General features: G+C 38.1%; 2 protein-coding genes across 3 annotated transcripts in view; one reads left to right on the top strand and one right to left on the bottom strand.

Moving 5' to 3' along the window:
• The window catches only part of GPATCH2 (G-patch domain containing 2), a 473,250-nt gene that overhangs the window by 232,611 nt on the left and 226,349 nt on the right, over positions 1 to 14,290 (bottom strand). The gene's annotated exons all lie outside the window — the stretch shown is intronic.
• Positions 1 to 14,290, top strand: part of SPATA17 (spermatogenesis associated 17) — a 238,168-nt gene that overhangs the window by 38,706 nt on the left and 185,172 nt on the right. The window contains exon 4 of the mRNA XM_055583760.1: positions 10,760 to 10,810. Coding sequence (XP_055439735.1) covers positions 10,760 to 10,810 — 51 coding nt within the window. The remainder of the gene's footprint in view (positions 1 to 10,759; positions 10,811 to 14,290) is intronic.

Here is a 14,290-nt window from a genome sequence, read left to right on the forward strand (position 1 = left end):
TTGCCTAGAAAATCCCATGGAAGAGGCGCCTGGCAGGCTACAGTCCATGGGGTCCAAAGAGTCAATTAAACAACAACAATAATACCAACTAAAGTCTATGCCAGTCCTGTGAATATTATCACCATGTTATAGTTTTAGGCCCAGAAAGATGGTTACTTCCCCAAGGATACATTGTTAGAGATAAGTGGAGAAAAGTTCAAACCCAATTTGATTTGATTCCAAAACCCTTACATAGAGAGGTAGGCAGTTCAGTCTCAATCATTATTGGCGATTTCCCTTCTCGGGTTTATACAGAGGTCCTGTGAGACGTAAGTAGTGCCACCAGAGCAGAAATCCTCACCTTTGTCCAATCTTCATTCATAAGATATCAATTGTCCAAGCTCATGTGTTCAGTCCTTCAGGATTCATCCTTCTTGGACTCCATGACAATTCTGCCATGTAAAGGGAAAGGGAATTTTTGCCAGAGCTGGTATCTTCCCTGGTGTTCAGAATCCCGTTTTCTTCACAGAAGCCACCAAGTTTATCCCTAGAGTTTTGGCCACATCCCAGACTTCCCTGGTGGCTCAGATGGTAAAGAATCTGCCTGCCGTGCTGAAGACCAGGTTTGATCCCTGGGTCAGGAAGATCTCCTGGAGAAGGGAATGGCACCCCCTTCAGGGTTCTTCCCAGGATAATCCCATGGACAGAGGAGCCTGGCGGGCTACAGTCCATGGGGTCACAGAGTCAGACATGACCGAACGACTAACAATTTCTTTCACTTTTTCAGGCGCAAAAGGAATGCCAAATGTTGTATTATTACAAAAAGTTAATGCCCCACTCTTTCCCAGGCATGTGGAATATTTTCTTCATTAGTTCTCTTTTTCTGCCCATGTTTCTCCCATTAATGTCCCCCAGCCCCTCAGTATGATTTCTCAGAGCTCAGGTTTTAGGGGAGCAAAGCTGGGGATGGACAGTCACATATAAACTGACTGAAGCAAAAATGCATAAAAGGACCTGCTACTCTCGTGAGTTGGGAGTGGAGCGTGAATTAAGGATAGTGTTTGAATCTATGTTAATTATCCTGTCACGCACATTAGTATACATTGTCACACATATAGTCCTATAGCAGCTATCTTTAAACCACCATTTCCAAATTTATTCTGCATAATTTTTTTTGCCTGACAACTGCATACAATAATAATAATAATGCCAGATAGTATATATTAGGTTGTAAAATGAATGGTATAATTAGTGATTCTAAAACTTTTGTGATAGAACTCCCCCTTAACTAAAATTTAGCAAACTTTTTAATCCCCGTATGTTAAAAACAGGTGCAAACAGTACAGCTATTTTGGAAACAGAACTGGTTGGTCTCTTTCCTTGTGGCCTCTGTTGTCATCTGAGCCAGCAGGGCATGATCTGAAAGCCACTGATTTTAATTTGCTTTTCTGAGGAAGGATCACAGGAAAATGATATTAATTGCCTGGAGGAGAAGAGAACCGAGTACTAGAGGACTAAGCATAAGAATAGACTTTTTATTGTAAAACCTTTGGTAGGTTTTGAATTTTAAACAATGTGAATATATTATCTATTAAATACAGGAAATTAATTAAAAAGGCAAGTCAATTTAAAAGGTACTCCCCCACCAAACACACACAGGCAGATAATAAGTACTCAGGTGGGAAGTTAATGTGATCTCTGAAGGTCAAAGTGGTGAGATTTATGCTGAACCTCTGGGGATCAGGAAACTATAGGTTGGGGAGAGGCAAGGATATTTCAATTAGGAACCACGTGAATGAAGGTTTGAAACTGGGAATGTGCGTGGTGTAACAGGAAGTGGTGAGGATGTTGATACAGGTGGCTGGAGAGAGGTTGAGGACTAGCAGAACATTGGTAAGGAGCTGAATGTGACTTTTATCAAATAATTTCCTACACTTTTAAGGGCCTTTCTTGTTTAAAAACATGTTTTACACTCATTGCTTCATATTTTCCAGTAATAGTCTGTCAAGTAGAAAATGCAGGTGTTCAATCTTCTTATAGATGAAGACATGGAGACTCAAGGAGTTTAAAAGATGGGACTAAGGTCCCCAGTTTCTGATCCCTGTATATCCATATGCTACCTACCTTCTAAAAATCTTTTTCTACAGGTCCTCGAGGCACTCCAAAACTATTCCTCCTTCTGTAGACCTTTATTCAAGTAAATGGCACAACCGTTCAGCCAGAAATCCAAACTCATTCTCGACTCCTCGTCACACTCTTTTCCCCATCTTCTATCTCCTTTCAGTCATCAACTACTTGGCCTTGTCCCTCAGAAAAGTCTCTTGATTCCAACCTAAACTAGGAATCAAGTGTAATTTTACTCCCATGCCTACAGTCCTCACCATAGCACACAGTGTAAAATTCACACTCTTTGACATGACATGGTGGATTTTCATTGTCTCATGATCCCTTCTTATCTACCCTTACTTCTTGCTACACCTGTATAAATATACTCTATTCACTACTATATACAAAAGAGATAACTAATAAGAACCTACTGTATAGCACAGAGAACTCTACTCAATACTTCTAATGACCTGTTTATAGGAAAAACAATCTAAACAAAGAGTGGATATATGGGTATGCATACCTGATGCACCTTGCTGCACACCGAAAACTAAGACAACATTGTAAATAAACCATTTGCCGTTGCTAATATATGCTGTGTCCTACAGGCTTCTTGCAAATGCTATTTACTTTGCCTGGATGCCCTTCTTCACTCTGACCTGCTTCCCATTGGTCTGAATGCCTACTCATGCCTCAAGACTTTACTTAAAGATTGCCCTTCCCTGATCTCCTGAGGTTGAGCGTGAAATGGTAGGAGGTGTGCCTTCCTCATGCTTTGCTCCTGTAGGTATTTCTGTCACTGTGATCCGTTTGTTTACTGACATCTCTCATTTGACTGGGACCTCCTAAGAGGCAATGAATGTCCTAGTTATTTTATCTCAAACGATCACAGTAAATGTTACATAGAAAGCCTGCAGAATCTTTTGCTAACTGGATAAATTAATTACTCATAGGGACATAAGTTGGAGACCTCACTATGGCCAACACAGCAGGTGGTTAGTATTCACGTGTGTCAAAAATTCTTCCCTACCCCCTTCCTTGTAAAGGAATGATTCCTCCCCATCGCATTGGTTTTGGGCTAAGCCATATGTTGTGGACCATAGCCACAGGGAAGCTTAGCCCACAGGTAATGTGAGTGAGAAATAAGCATTTTGTTTTATAAGCTACTGAGATAGCTGCATTCTTTTTTTTTTTTTTCTCAGCAAAGCTGATTAATGGTTGTAATGACAACAAAAGCATGGATGTTGATAAGAAAACATTCTGAGTTGGACATTCAGTGAGGCTTTTACAAAATGAAATGCTGAGATTTTGAGTCTGTGATGATGTTAGGACACCTCCATGTGGTGGTATCTTGTAAGGCGACTTTGCTATCTCTCAGCAGAGTCGCTGGCACATTATAATTAGCGCTGAACAAATGCTTATTAAAGAGAACTTTTAGCTGAAGAATCAGAGCTAGAGATAAAGGTGTTAGAGCCATCAGTATAAGACAGCAGGATTTTCTACCTGATGGAAAAGTATCTGAACAGTAGAGCAGAAGGCCAAGAATTGAGGCTTATGGAATGCATTAGTAGGATTTAGGTAGAGGAAGGGAATTATAGGTAGATAATAAACAGAAAAGCAGAGACACAATACCACAGGAACCAAAGGAGAAAACTGTTAGAAATCTTGGAGTTATCAACAGTCTCACATGTGGCAAGGGTCAAACGGAAAGTAAATTGTGGAAAGTCAGAAATCCTAGGATCTCTATTTTAGATGGGTTCTGTATTTTTAGACAGAACCTTAAAATTCCCCCTTAAAATTCTACTATACCAAAATATTTCCATCCAGCTTTTAAATAATTTTCAAAGCAACACCAGCTGACTTATCCAGTCCTGAAGTGTTATGTATTATCCGCTATCATTCCCTCACTGACCCGAGATAACAGAACCATTCCAATTTTCCCTTGTGATTTGATTCCTTTTTCCTTCCTGGATGACAGCTATTTTTGTTTATTTTAATTTGCAACCTCCATTTCATGTCTTCCTGCTGACTTTTATAATGCTGTATCTGGCAACATAACCCAAATTTGTCCATCTGAAGAACTGAGGACTATAGATTCATAACCTTGAAAATCTTCCCTGTTAATAAGGATGTGCTCTGACTCTTTACCATTACCAGTGGATTTCAGTCACCCGGTGTGTGTGCTCAGGCCTGCTGGATTCCTGCTGTGGTTTCACTGCAGCCTGCTCTTCCCATTGGGTACTCGACTGGTCCTACTGTTTCGGTCCCCTTCTTGTTTTCAACTGTATAATGTTCTAAGTAGCTTGTTCTTACCACTCCTTGTTTTGTTTCATAAATAGTGAAGTGAATACAGTCATTTCTGTAGATGATATACCAGAATAATGTTGAAATATATCATCTGTCTCTTTTGGAAAACTAGCACTTTGAGTGTTATCTGAGTGAATTCACCAATATAACCTATACAGGACAACTGTATACATCTTGTTATCCTTTTCAATTTCCTTTTACCATTCATTCTAAGTCACTTTGGTTGTGTCCAACTGTGTGTGCCCCTGTAGACTGTAGCCCTCCAGGCTTCTCTGTCCATGGGATTCTTAGGCAAGAATAATGGAGTAGGTTGCCGTGTCCTCCTCCAGGGGATCTTCCTGATCCAGGGATCAAACCCGCATCTCTTATGTCTCCTGCATTGGCAGGTGGGTTCTTTACCACTAGTGCCACCTGGGAAGCCCATGTTTTACCATTACATAGTTTATATTGTGTTTAATATCAAGTATACACTCTGAAAGCAGCTACCCTAATAGAGATGATTAATTCTATATACATTATCATGAGATAAATATATGTGTGTGTATATATATATATATAAAACTATAGATCTAAACAGCTCAATGTTATGTTTTTAAATTGAGCTCATTCAGTAAATAACATATATGGCCACCATATTAACAGATCTTGATTAAAACTTTTTGTTAAAGTAATATTACTAGCCTATGATAGAACCATTTAATTTATAAAAATAACTCTCATTAAAAAATAGATTATCCTTCAAATAATGTTATTGCCAAAAAGGCTCACAATACATATATACTTATCATTTTACTGTTCTTCTTACAAAGTTTTTGTATTTGATTAATATTTAGAAAAGTAAAAATAGAAAAATTCTGTTAGCTTTAAATAGAACAAAGGATATCATCTACTATTGACTGTAATTATGTGATGTCATGATAAATACCAGCAGGTTTGTTTTTTAATAGATAGTAAAAATGCATAAAATTTTGGTCATTATTTTTAAAACTGGTGAGATTGACATGGTTGCTTATACAGATATTTTTATTTCTTTTCATTAGATGAATGAATGTACCATATATAGCCTAACTCATTTTAAAAATCTGTTTGTAGGGCTTTCAAGTCAGTTATACATTAAGGCAACATTTATCTCTCTTAATGTTAGAGCAGAAAACTGAAACATAATCTATTTTTCCCCCTCAGGATCTGGCATTTTAAATATCAAAGACCAGATAACTTAAGACTCTGACTTCCTAATATTAATTTAAAACTTTACTAACATTTTCATTATAATTATATGAATATAAGTTTAGTTTACTTGCTTTTAAAGATATATTAACTTTGAGAAGCAATATAATTGGCTTTTAATTTTGTGTGTGTGGTGGAAGAAGAAAGGTTATTTTAATAATCAGCTGTTGATAATGACCATATTGCTATCAGTGGTCAGTGAACAAGGAAAAGCATATGCACAAAATACTCATGATTATTTGATAATAAATCATTTTAATGATCATACTCAAAATTATAAAATGAGGATGGCGCTGATGTGGAAAATAACAAAGGCACAGGCTCCCCAGATCTGTTATCCATATGTGCATGGCTTCTAAAATTTCCAGTGTCATCACTTTACTGCAAATAGTTCCTCTGTATTGCCTGGCCTAGCAAATAAAGCCAGTTGATCTGGTCAGGTTTATGTAGATGCATCATTCAAATTTAGGCTTCTCGGGTACTCAGTGATAAAGAACCAGCCTGCCAGTGCTGGAGACGCAGAAGATGTGGGTTTGATCCCTGAGTCGGGAAGATCGCCTGGAGGAGGAATGGGCTCCACTCCATTTATTCTATAACCCACTCCAGTATTCTTGGCTGGGAAATCCCATGGACAGAGGAGCCTTGTGGGCTACAGCCCATGGGGTCACAAAAGAGTCGGACACAGCAGAGCACACACACACACACACACACACACACATATCACTTAAATTTATTATAAATATGTATTACTTTCTGTTCTTGAAAATGATCGAGCATTTGAAACTCAGATTTGCTTGGCTTCCAACCTAAAGCCTTAACAGTAACAGAAAAGATTGGTTAATTTATGGTATGTTCATGTAGCAAAATATCAATACAGCCGTTGTATATAAAAATATGTGAAAAAGAAACTTGAAACTGAGGAAGAGGAAATACCTGTCCTAGGTCTATCTAAATTAGGTGGAAAAACCTTTATTAGAAATTAAGGCATCAGGGATTTAAGGAGGAGAATTTGTTGAGTTTAAGACGTACGAGGCAGAACATGTCTAGTTCCCAGGGTCTGGAACATAGCTGTGAAAGTAAGTGGACAGCATTGGGACTGAGAAAGACGGGGCAGTTGTGAGAACAAGTATTTGAGTGTGTTGTGGATACATGGATTTGAAAAGTCTCAAGGTAACAGCTGGAGTTGTAAAGAGTAAGATCTTTTGCTTGGTTTATTGGAGCAGGGCAGGGAGGCGACAAGGAGGAAAGGAAGCATGTACCTGAGGAGGATTGACAACTCCAAGAACGGAGGGAGAGCGACAAATGTAATAAGTTTAAGAGTTAACAGTGAGTTTTTGTTTGTTTTTTTGTTCTTTGGGTTTTTGTTGTGCTTGTGGTTTTTTCAGGAGTACTTCCTCCTTGTCTGAACTGCTTTGCAGGTAGGTATCCACTGGAGCTGAGAGAATGCCAGCTGCTTCTTGGAGTGGGGGAGAAAAGGTAGTTTCTCCTGTAAATGTGTGCAAGAAAAACAGAGAGAATTTGGTCAGTTAGAAAAGAATGATAAGACGTTTCAGGCAAAGGGAGTAGTGTGAGTGTGGAAGTGAAGAAAAGATAATAATTTGATCAGATTGAGGTTTAAGGGAGTGGCCTGGTAAGAGATAGGCTTACCTGTGGCTCAGTGATGCAGGAGACCTGGGTACCATCCCTGAGTCAGGAAGATCCCCTGGAGGAGGGCATGGCAACCCACTCCAGTATTCTTGCCTGGAGAATCCCAAGGACAGAGGAGCCTGGAGGGCTACAGTCCATAGGGTTGCAAAGAGTCAGACATGACTTAGTGACTACAAAATGACAATGGTGAGAGATAATTGGAGAACAAAATTGGGACCTGATATGGTGAGTTTTGAATATCACTTGACCTGTAAGAGAGTGTATCTCATTTATCCCCACCCTCGCTCCACTCTGTAATTCACCTGATAGAAAAAGAAACTCAAATATGAAATATGCTCCCATCAATATCACAGATCCATTCCCATCAAATAGCAGCCCCGTCTGAAAGGTCCACATGGATATTAAGCACTCAGAAAATTGCTTTTAAAGAAAAACAACTTCCAGAAACAATTTTAGAAGCCTTGTAAAAATTGAGCTAGGTGACATACCAAAGCCCGTATAGTGAACAAGTGGTTAATTCAGTGTTCAAATGCTGTGTTTCATCCCAGGAATTCTTTCTACTCTATCTGTTGTAAACGCAACATATTAATTCTGTTTGTCTTTCTCTCCTCTTTCTCCCTCTCCCTCTCTCATTCCTTTTCTTCATTTATTTAACAAATATTTGGGGAATGTCTAAAATGTTTTCATGACATCGAAATTATCATATTTTATGCTTGAGCTTCACCCCAGATCTTTAGTTTTCCTCTTTAAAATAGACTTGGTACCTTAACAATAAGATATAAAATTAATTTATAGTAAGGAAACTTTTGAGAATATCTGCTAATGAATTCCTATAGTCTGTGGTTCCTAGATATATTATTAATATTTAGCAGTTATGATATGCTTTGCTTATCCAACTTCATGGAATGAATGGAAAAAACTTTTAGGCCAGACAGAAACCTGAAAAATAATATTAAGAACATAGGCTTTGGTATGACGTATCATTTAACTACTCATGTAACCAAAAGGGCAAATATTAGCATAACAAACTTCATGGCTCGGAATAGAAATATAGAGACTAAGATGACATTTTTAAAACTTTGGAAGTGTCCAGTGCATCTCATAGATAGCTTATGAAAATGTACAAGTCATAATCAAAATTATTTTTTAGTGTTTTTTTCTTAAACTGTGACAAAATATATGTAGCATAAAATTGATCATTTTGACTATTTTTAACCATATCATTCAGTGACATTAAGTCCAGTCGCATTGTTATGCAACTGCTACCACTGCCGAGCTCAAAACTCTTCCATCATCTCAAAGGGAAACTCTGTACCCAGTAAACAGTATCTGCTCTTCTTCCTCCAGTGCCTGGTAACCACTATTGTGCTGTCTGTCTCTGTGAATTTGACTCTTCCAGGTACCTCATATAAATGAATCATGCAATGTTTTCTGCCAAGTTTTGCTGGTATTTTCAGAAGCATCTGGGCTAAAGATTGAGAATAAATGTAACATCAATCTGGGCTTCATATAAGAATGATAATTTGGAATCAAAGAACTTTTCTACCTTTTAAATATAAAATTAGTTAAAGTTTAGGTTCAAACGTATTTTTCTCTTCTTCATTCAGAATGAAATTTAACTTCTTATACCTTTTTGAATTTTAAGTAAGTACGTGTTAGTCACTCTGTCATGCCCGACTCTTTGCGACCCCATGGACTGCAGCCCACCAGGCTCCTCTGTCCATGAGAGTTTCCAGGCAAGGATTCTGGAATGGGTTGCCATTTCTTTGTCCAGGGGATATTCCCAACCGAGGGATTGAACCGGGGTCTCCTGCACTGCAGGCAGATTCTTTACTGACTGAGCTACAAGGGAAGCCTCTTTGGAATTTTACTTATAGTTAAATTATATACTTTGAGCCACAAAATGTATAAGAGTGACAATCCCTTTCCTAATGACCATCAGCTTTGCACCTTAAATTCTTTATCTCATTTTATTCTTCACAACTCCATGAAGTATGTGATGTATCATCTTATGAGGATAGAAGTCAAGACTGGGAGACTTCAAGTACCATGTTCAAGCCACTCAGCTGGTAAGAGCAAGGTTAGGAACTGAACTCAGGGCTGTGGCTTGAAAGCTCCCTGCTGCTAACTGAAGAGGGGCATGAAAAAAGATAAATAATATCATTTTTCAAACAAAGCTTTCAATGCGTTTCTTCTGTATAAAAATATTTAATGGTTATATTTGCCCCATGGAAATGCTATATTTAAGTAAATATTTTAAATTCACCTCAAACATCAGGAATTATGCCATGCTTGCTATAAGGAAGAAAGAAAATTTAAAATGAAGGAACATCATTGTGTTCATTTGTAAATAACATATTGCAGCCAACTGTTTCCTAATTGCTCAGACTGTTGATAAATAATCCAGCCCTGCTGCTCTCCACAGACAATTTGCTTTGGATCAGATCAGGCAATTCAAACAATACTAATTACAGTGAAACCCTTTTATATGAATTCCTGTTTGTTGCAGGGGAGAAAACCCCTATATGAAAGGTTAAGACACTTACCTCTGATTTTTGCTGAAACCTCACAATTATTATCCAGGCTCAAGTTCTACTAGTCTGATCAGTTTTCATTAAATAAAAATGGATAAAGTTGTATTTTGTGTGGAAAAAAATATGTATTTCAATGTTTATTGTACTGTCATGAATTATGTTAATTATATCTTTTTAATTGAAAGAACAGATGTGAAAGTTTTACTTAAAGCAATATTTTCATTGAAATAAGCTCTGTTGCTAAATATTTACTGTCACAGAGATTTGTATATGAATAGATAAATGTGTCTGTACCAGAAAGAAACCAAGACTTTAGGAAGTCTTCATTATATCAGGGGATTTGCTATAACATGATATCATTGTATTTATGATTTTATGGTGTTAAAATGAATATTAAATGAAAGAAAATTCCCAAGGATTACTCAGGAGGCAGCTAAGTACATAACATTTTGTACAGATGGTTGGAAGGCACAATTTTGCTCCATCACTGCATCCATATCCTTGAACGATTTCGACTGAAGACAGCATTTCTTTGAATTTTTCATTAAACCAGACGTCTTGAAATATGAATTCCTTTTATGTTTCTGTGAGTTTTGGCTAAAAGAACCCCAGTGAATAAATCATACAATACTACGTGTCACCAGCACTTGTGAATATTTCTGCTTTGTTATTCTATTCTCAGTAGAGCACCATTGATTATCAAACTCAGCGGAGAGCATTTTATGATCATATATCTCCATTAGCTCCTAGTTTGACTACCATAGATTTTTCTGGTTAAGCCTGCATTATGTATTAGGAAGCCTATCTCTTCAATACAAAGTTTGATTTCATTTTTCTAAGCCTAGGACTCTTATTATGTATTATGTATAAAGATTCTTATGTTTTATATGTAAAAATAGGCTGCACTGTCTTTGTGTAAAACTAAAATGTATGCCATCTTTTTTTTTCTTGATTCACAGTTAGCGTATTACACTATGAAGATGAATCTCTACAATGCAATGGCTGTCAGGGTAAATATTTCTTCACTTGTTAAACAAATGAAAAGTCAATTGTGCCCTGAATTCGCTTTTAATAAAATGAGCAAACCAGAATAATGCAAATTTGATTGATATGCTAATGGTAAAGAGAGAAAAGAGTACATAGTTAAAAAGTTAGTTATACTAAATAGTCTTGGCAGTATTAAAAATTAGAGTAAAATGTAAAACACATAATTATCAATGCTTATGTTTTAGAATGTTAAATATCTCTGAGCCATGACTAGAGAAAGACTGTAAATATTAATGAAGCAATGTATTAGTTTCCATATGTCATATAGAATATTGTGATAAATAGACGAGCATGCTTCTGGAATATAAGGTTCCTGCCCAATACAAATCAATTAGAAATTATTCATATGATTTCACAGTAATAAAGTCAGTTTCCAGCTTAGACGTTTTATTTCTGTCATTTCTGTGTTCATTTTTATGTGTTACTTGCCTAATAGGAAGCTGAATTTTGTGATTATGAAGCTTCCTTGGTTTCTGCACAGATTTGGGGAAGAGCCACAGCAAAAGTATTATTTCTTTTGTATCAGTATGATAATAGTTTAATTGTGAAGCTGTTATAAATGGGGAAATTACTTAGGTGAATTTCATTAATGTCCTTAAAACCCATGTTTTAATTTTAATTTTACCTTCTCATATTCTCTTTCATTGATCTATTAATTCTTGTTTCTACTGATAATGGATTTTATTTTGGGTGAAGCAAGATAGGCAAATACTCTCTGAAAGTCCTGTGTTGAACTAAGGCAGTTAAATTTGCATTATTTTGATGACGTATACTGCTTTGGGAAAGGGCTTTCTAATGCAGGTGTGACTGTATGGGAGCCCAGCCCAGGGGCGATCTCCAGTATCTGTCTACCTCTCTGTGTTTTCCTAGTTTAAGGGGGGAAAAAAGGAAGAGGAAAAAGTAGATTTTTGTTGTTGTTGTTGCTTCTCCTGAGCCAGAAGAGAAACTCCAGGTGCACTGGGCTATATTTACCTCTCTTAGAAATACAGTAATATAAGAAAATAATTTTTCCTCTTTTAGCAAGAATGCTTGAGTCTGGGAATTTAGGAGAGTCTAATTCTCTGTACAGTTCTGCTAAAGGCTTAACTTCTGAGCTTAAAATAATGTTAGTTTTTTTTTTTTTTTCTTTTTTGTGCACCTTTGTTAGGTATGTCTGAAAAGTAAAAAGCAATAGATAACAGAGAATCTAAAGCAAATGATGATGGGAGGCTCAGAGGTTCCCAGAGGTCATCAGGGGAGACAGAGGCACAGGAGTCAGGGCTAGAAAAACACATTCTCATGTTTCTTATTTAGCCCCAAATTTTGTATTGAATTCAGATCTGGCTGGAATCGTTAAGATTCCTTTTACCTTGACTAGGCATGTCTAGGGCCTCCCAGGTGGCTCAGTAGTAAAGAATCTGCCAGAAATGCAGGAGATGCAGGTTCAATCCCTGGGTCAGGAAGATCCCCTGGAGAAGGAAGTGGCAATCCACTCCAGTATTCTTGCCTGGGAAATCCCATGGACAGAGGAGTCTGGCAGGCTACAGTCCATGAGGTCACAAAAGAGTAGGACACAACTGAGCAACTAAAAAACAATAATAACAACAGGCATGTCTAAGAAATCCACATCAATCCAAGCCACTCAGAAGGCAGTGTTTTTGTTATTCTAACATCATACTAAAATCTGTATTTCCTAATGTTACCAAACCAAATTTGGGTCCACTTGCCCCCAGATAGTGAAGCTAATCTATGGACACCAGGTTGCGGTGAAGGAAGGTGCAGTGTTTACTGCAGGAACCAAGCAAGGAGTCCAGGCAGCTAGTGCTTAAAAGGCCCAAACTTCCTGAAGGCTTTCAGGGAAAGGTTTTTTAGGACAGTGTGAGGGTGAGGAGTTATGGGGTGGGTGGTCAGCTCATGGACATTCTTCTGCCTGGACATTCTTCTGGTTACTGGTGAGGTAATTGGGAGTAAAGAAAACCTTCCAGGTCCAGCGGGTCTGGGGGTCTGGGGGTCTGGGGGTCTGGGGTCTCCATGCTTGTGGGCAGTATACAGTTCACTTTTTCCACCTGGTTGGGGGTTTCAGTATCTGCAAAACAGCCATGTCAAAGGGCATGGCTCAGAATATTAGCTATAATCCTTGAGGAGGAGCTAAAGTTCTTTGACTTTGTTTAATGGCTAAACAATTATTATTAATATTTTTCTTGATTGACCATTTTCCTTTCTTTCTGCATTTTCTTACTTTTCTGATTAAATGTACTCTTTGGAAATTCAGGGAAGGCCTTGGTAGCTAGAGTTTTTCTACAAATAAGAGGCAGTTGAAGGACATGGGGTGGGGTTCTTTTCCATGAAGGCCCCATAGGATGCTGCTCAATTACACCTAATAGCATTGCCCAGTCTCACCTTTTCTTTGATTAATATCAGTGGAAGATGTTGAACTCTGCCTTGGTCCTGTGATCTTAGAAAACAGCAAACTTGTATGCACCTAACCGCCCCCCTCCCTGCCCCCCAACTCTTGCATTTCAGAAGCAGCTTACTGCAAAACAAACAAACAAACAAACAAACAAAAAATATCCTTCCCCACATGACTTAGATAAGAGGCACAGATGCCCCCTTGTTCACCCATAGCAAAGCCAGACACAGTCCCCCAAATTCCTCCTTCACCTCACAACTGATTAGCTGAACTGTTTGTCCCTGCTGATCAACTGGAAAAAAACACGTTCATTAAGCAAGTTGTGGGTAAGCTTCTCTCCTTCTCCCAGGGCCCTTGACTTCAGTCAGCACATGGAGTCTCCTTAGTTCCTCCTTGTGAGAATGGGCTTTGGGGTAAAGCATTCTCTGATCTGCTATCTGATTATGCTGCCCTTTCATTCCCACTTGCCCATATCAGGTTCTTCCCAGCCATGTTCACACCTTCTTATAAAAGAAAAACTCTTTTTGCCTAATTTCCACCATGCTTGCAATTGTTACGGCCAGAGATTTTCTGTGTCTCAATAGTCCACCTCCATCTCCTGCAGGAGTCATTCACCCCCAGTTTCTTGCAGTAATTCTTTCAAATCAAGTCTCTCCTGGCTATGTCCAGATTTTTTTTTTTTTTATTTGACACATTCCAGGAGACAAGAGTAAAGGTGGGAATGCAGTGGCCATTAAGTGAAAGGAAGGAAGACTTGAGCATTACCTAGAGGTTGAAATGATCCACTGAAGACACTGTGGAATTCTTGCGAGGCTCTGTGGAGTGTGTAAATACTACTGTGGGAAATTTGAAATAGAAACACTTCTCTGCAAAGATGTTCAAAGACTTCCTTCCGAGATTTGGATGAGTTAATTTGGTAACTTGGTAATGAGGAATCAGGACTAAGGCTCACTTGCATAGAGGCTGGTGTGACTGCCTAACAAAGATTAATTTTTAGCATGGGATGATCACATGGCCAGAACTGAACCTATTTGTAAGTGGACATGGGCACATC

This window comes from Bubalus kerabau, chromosome 5, assembly GCF_029407905.1.
Source record: "Bubalus kerabau isolate K-KA32 ecotype Philippines breed swamp buffalo chromosome 5, PCC_UOA_SB_1v2, whole genome shotgun sequence".
Taxonomy (NCBI): domain Eukaryota; kingdom Metazoa; phylum Chordata; class Mammalia; order Artiodactyla; family Bovidae; genus Bubalus; species Bubalus kerabau.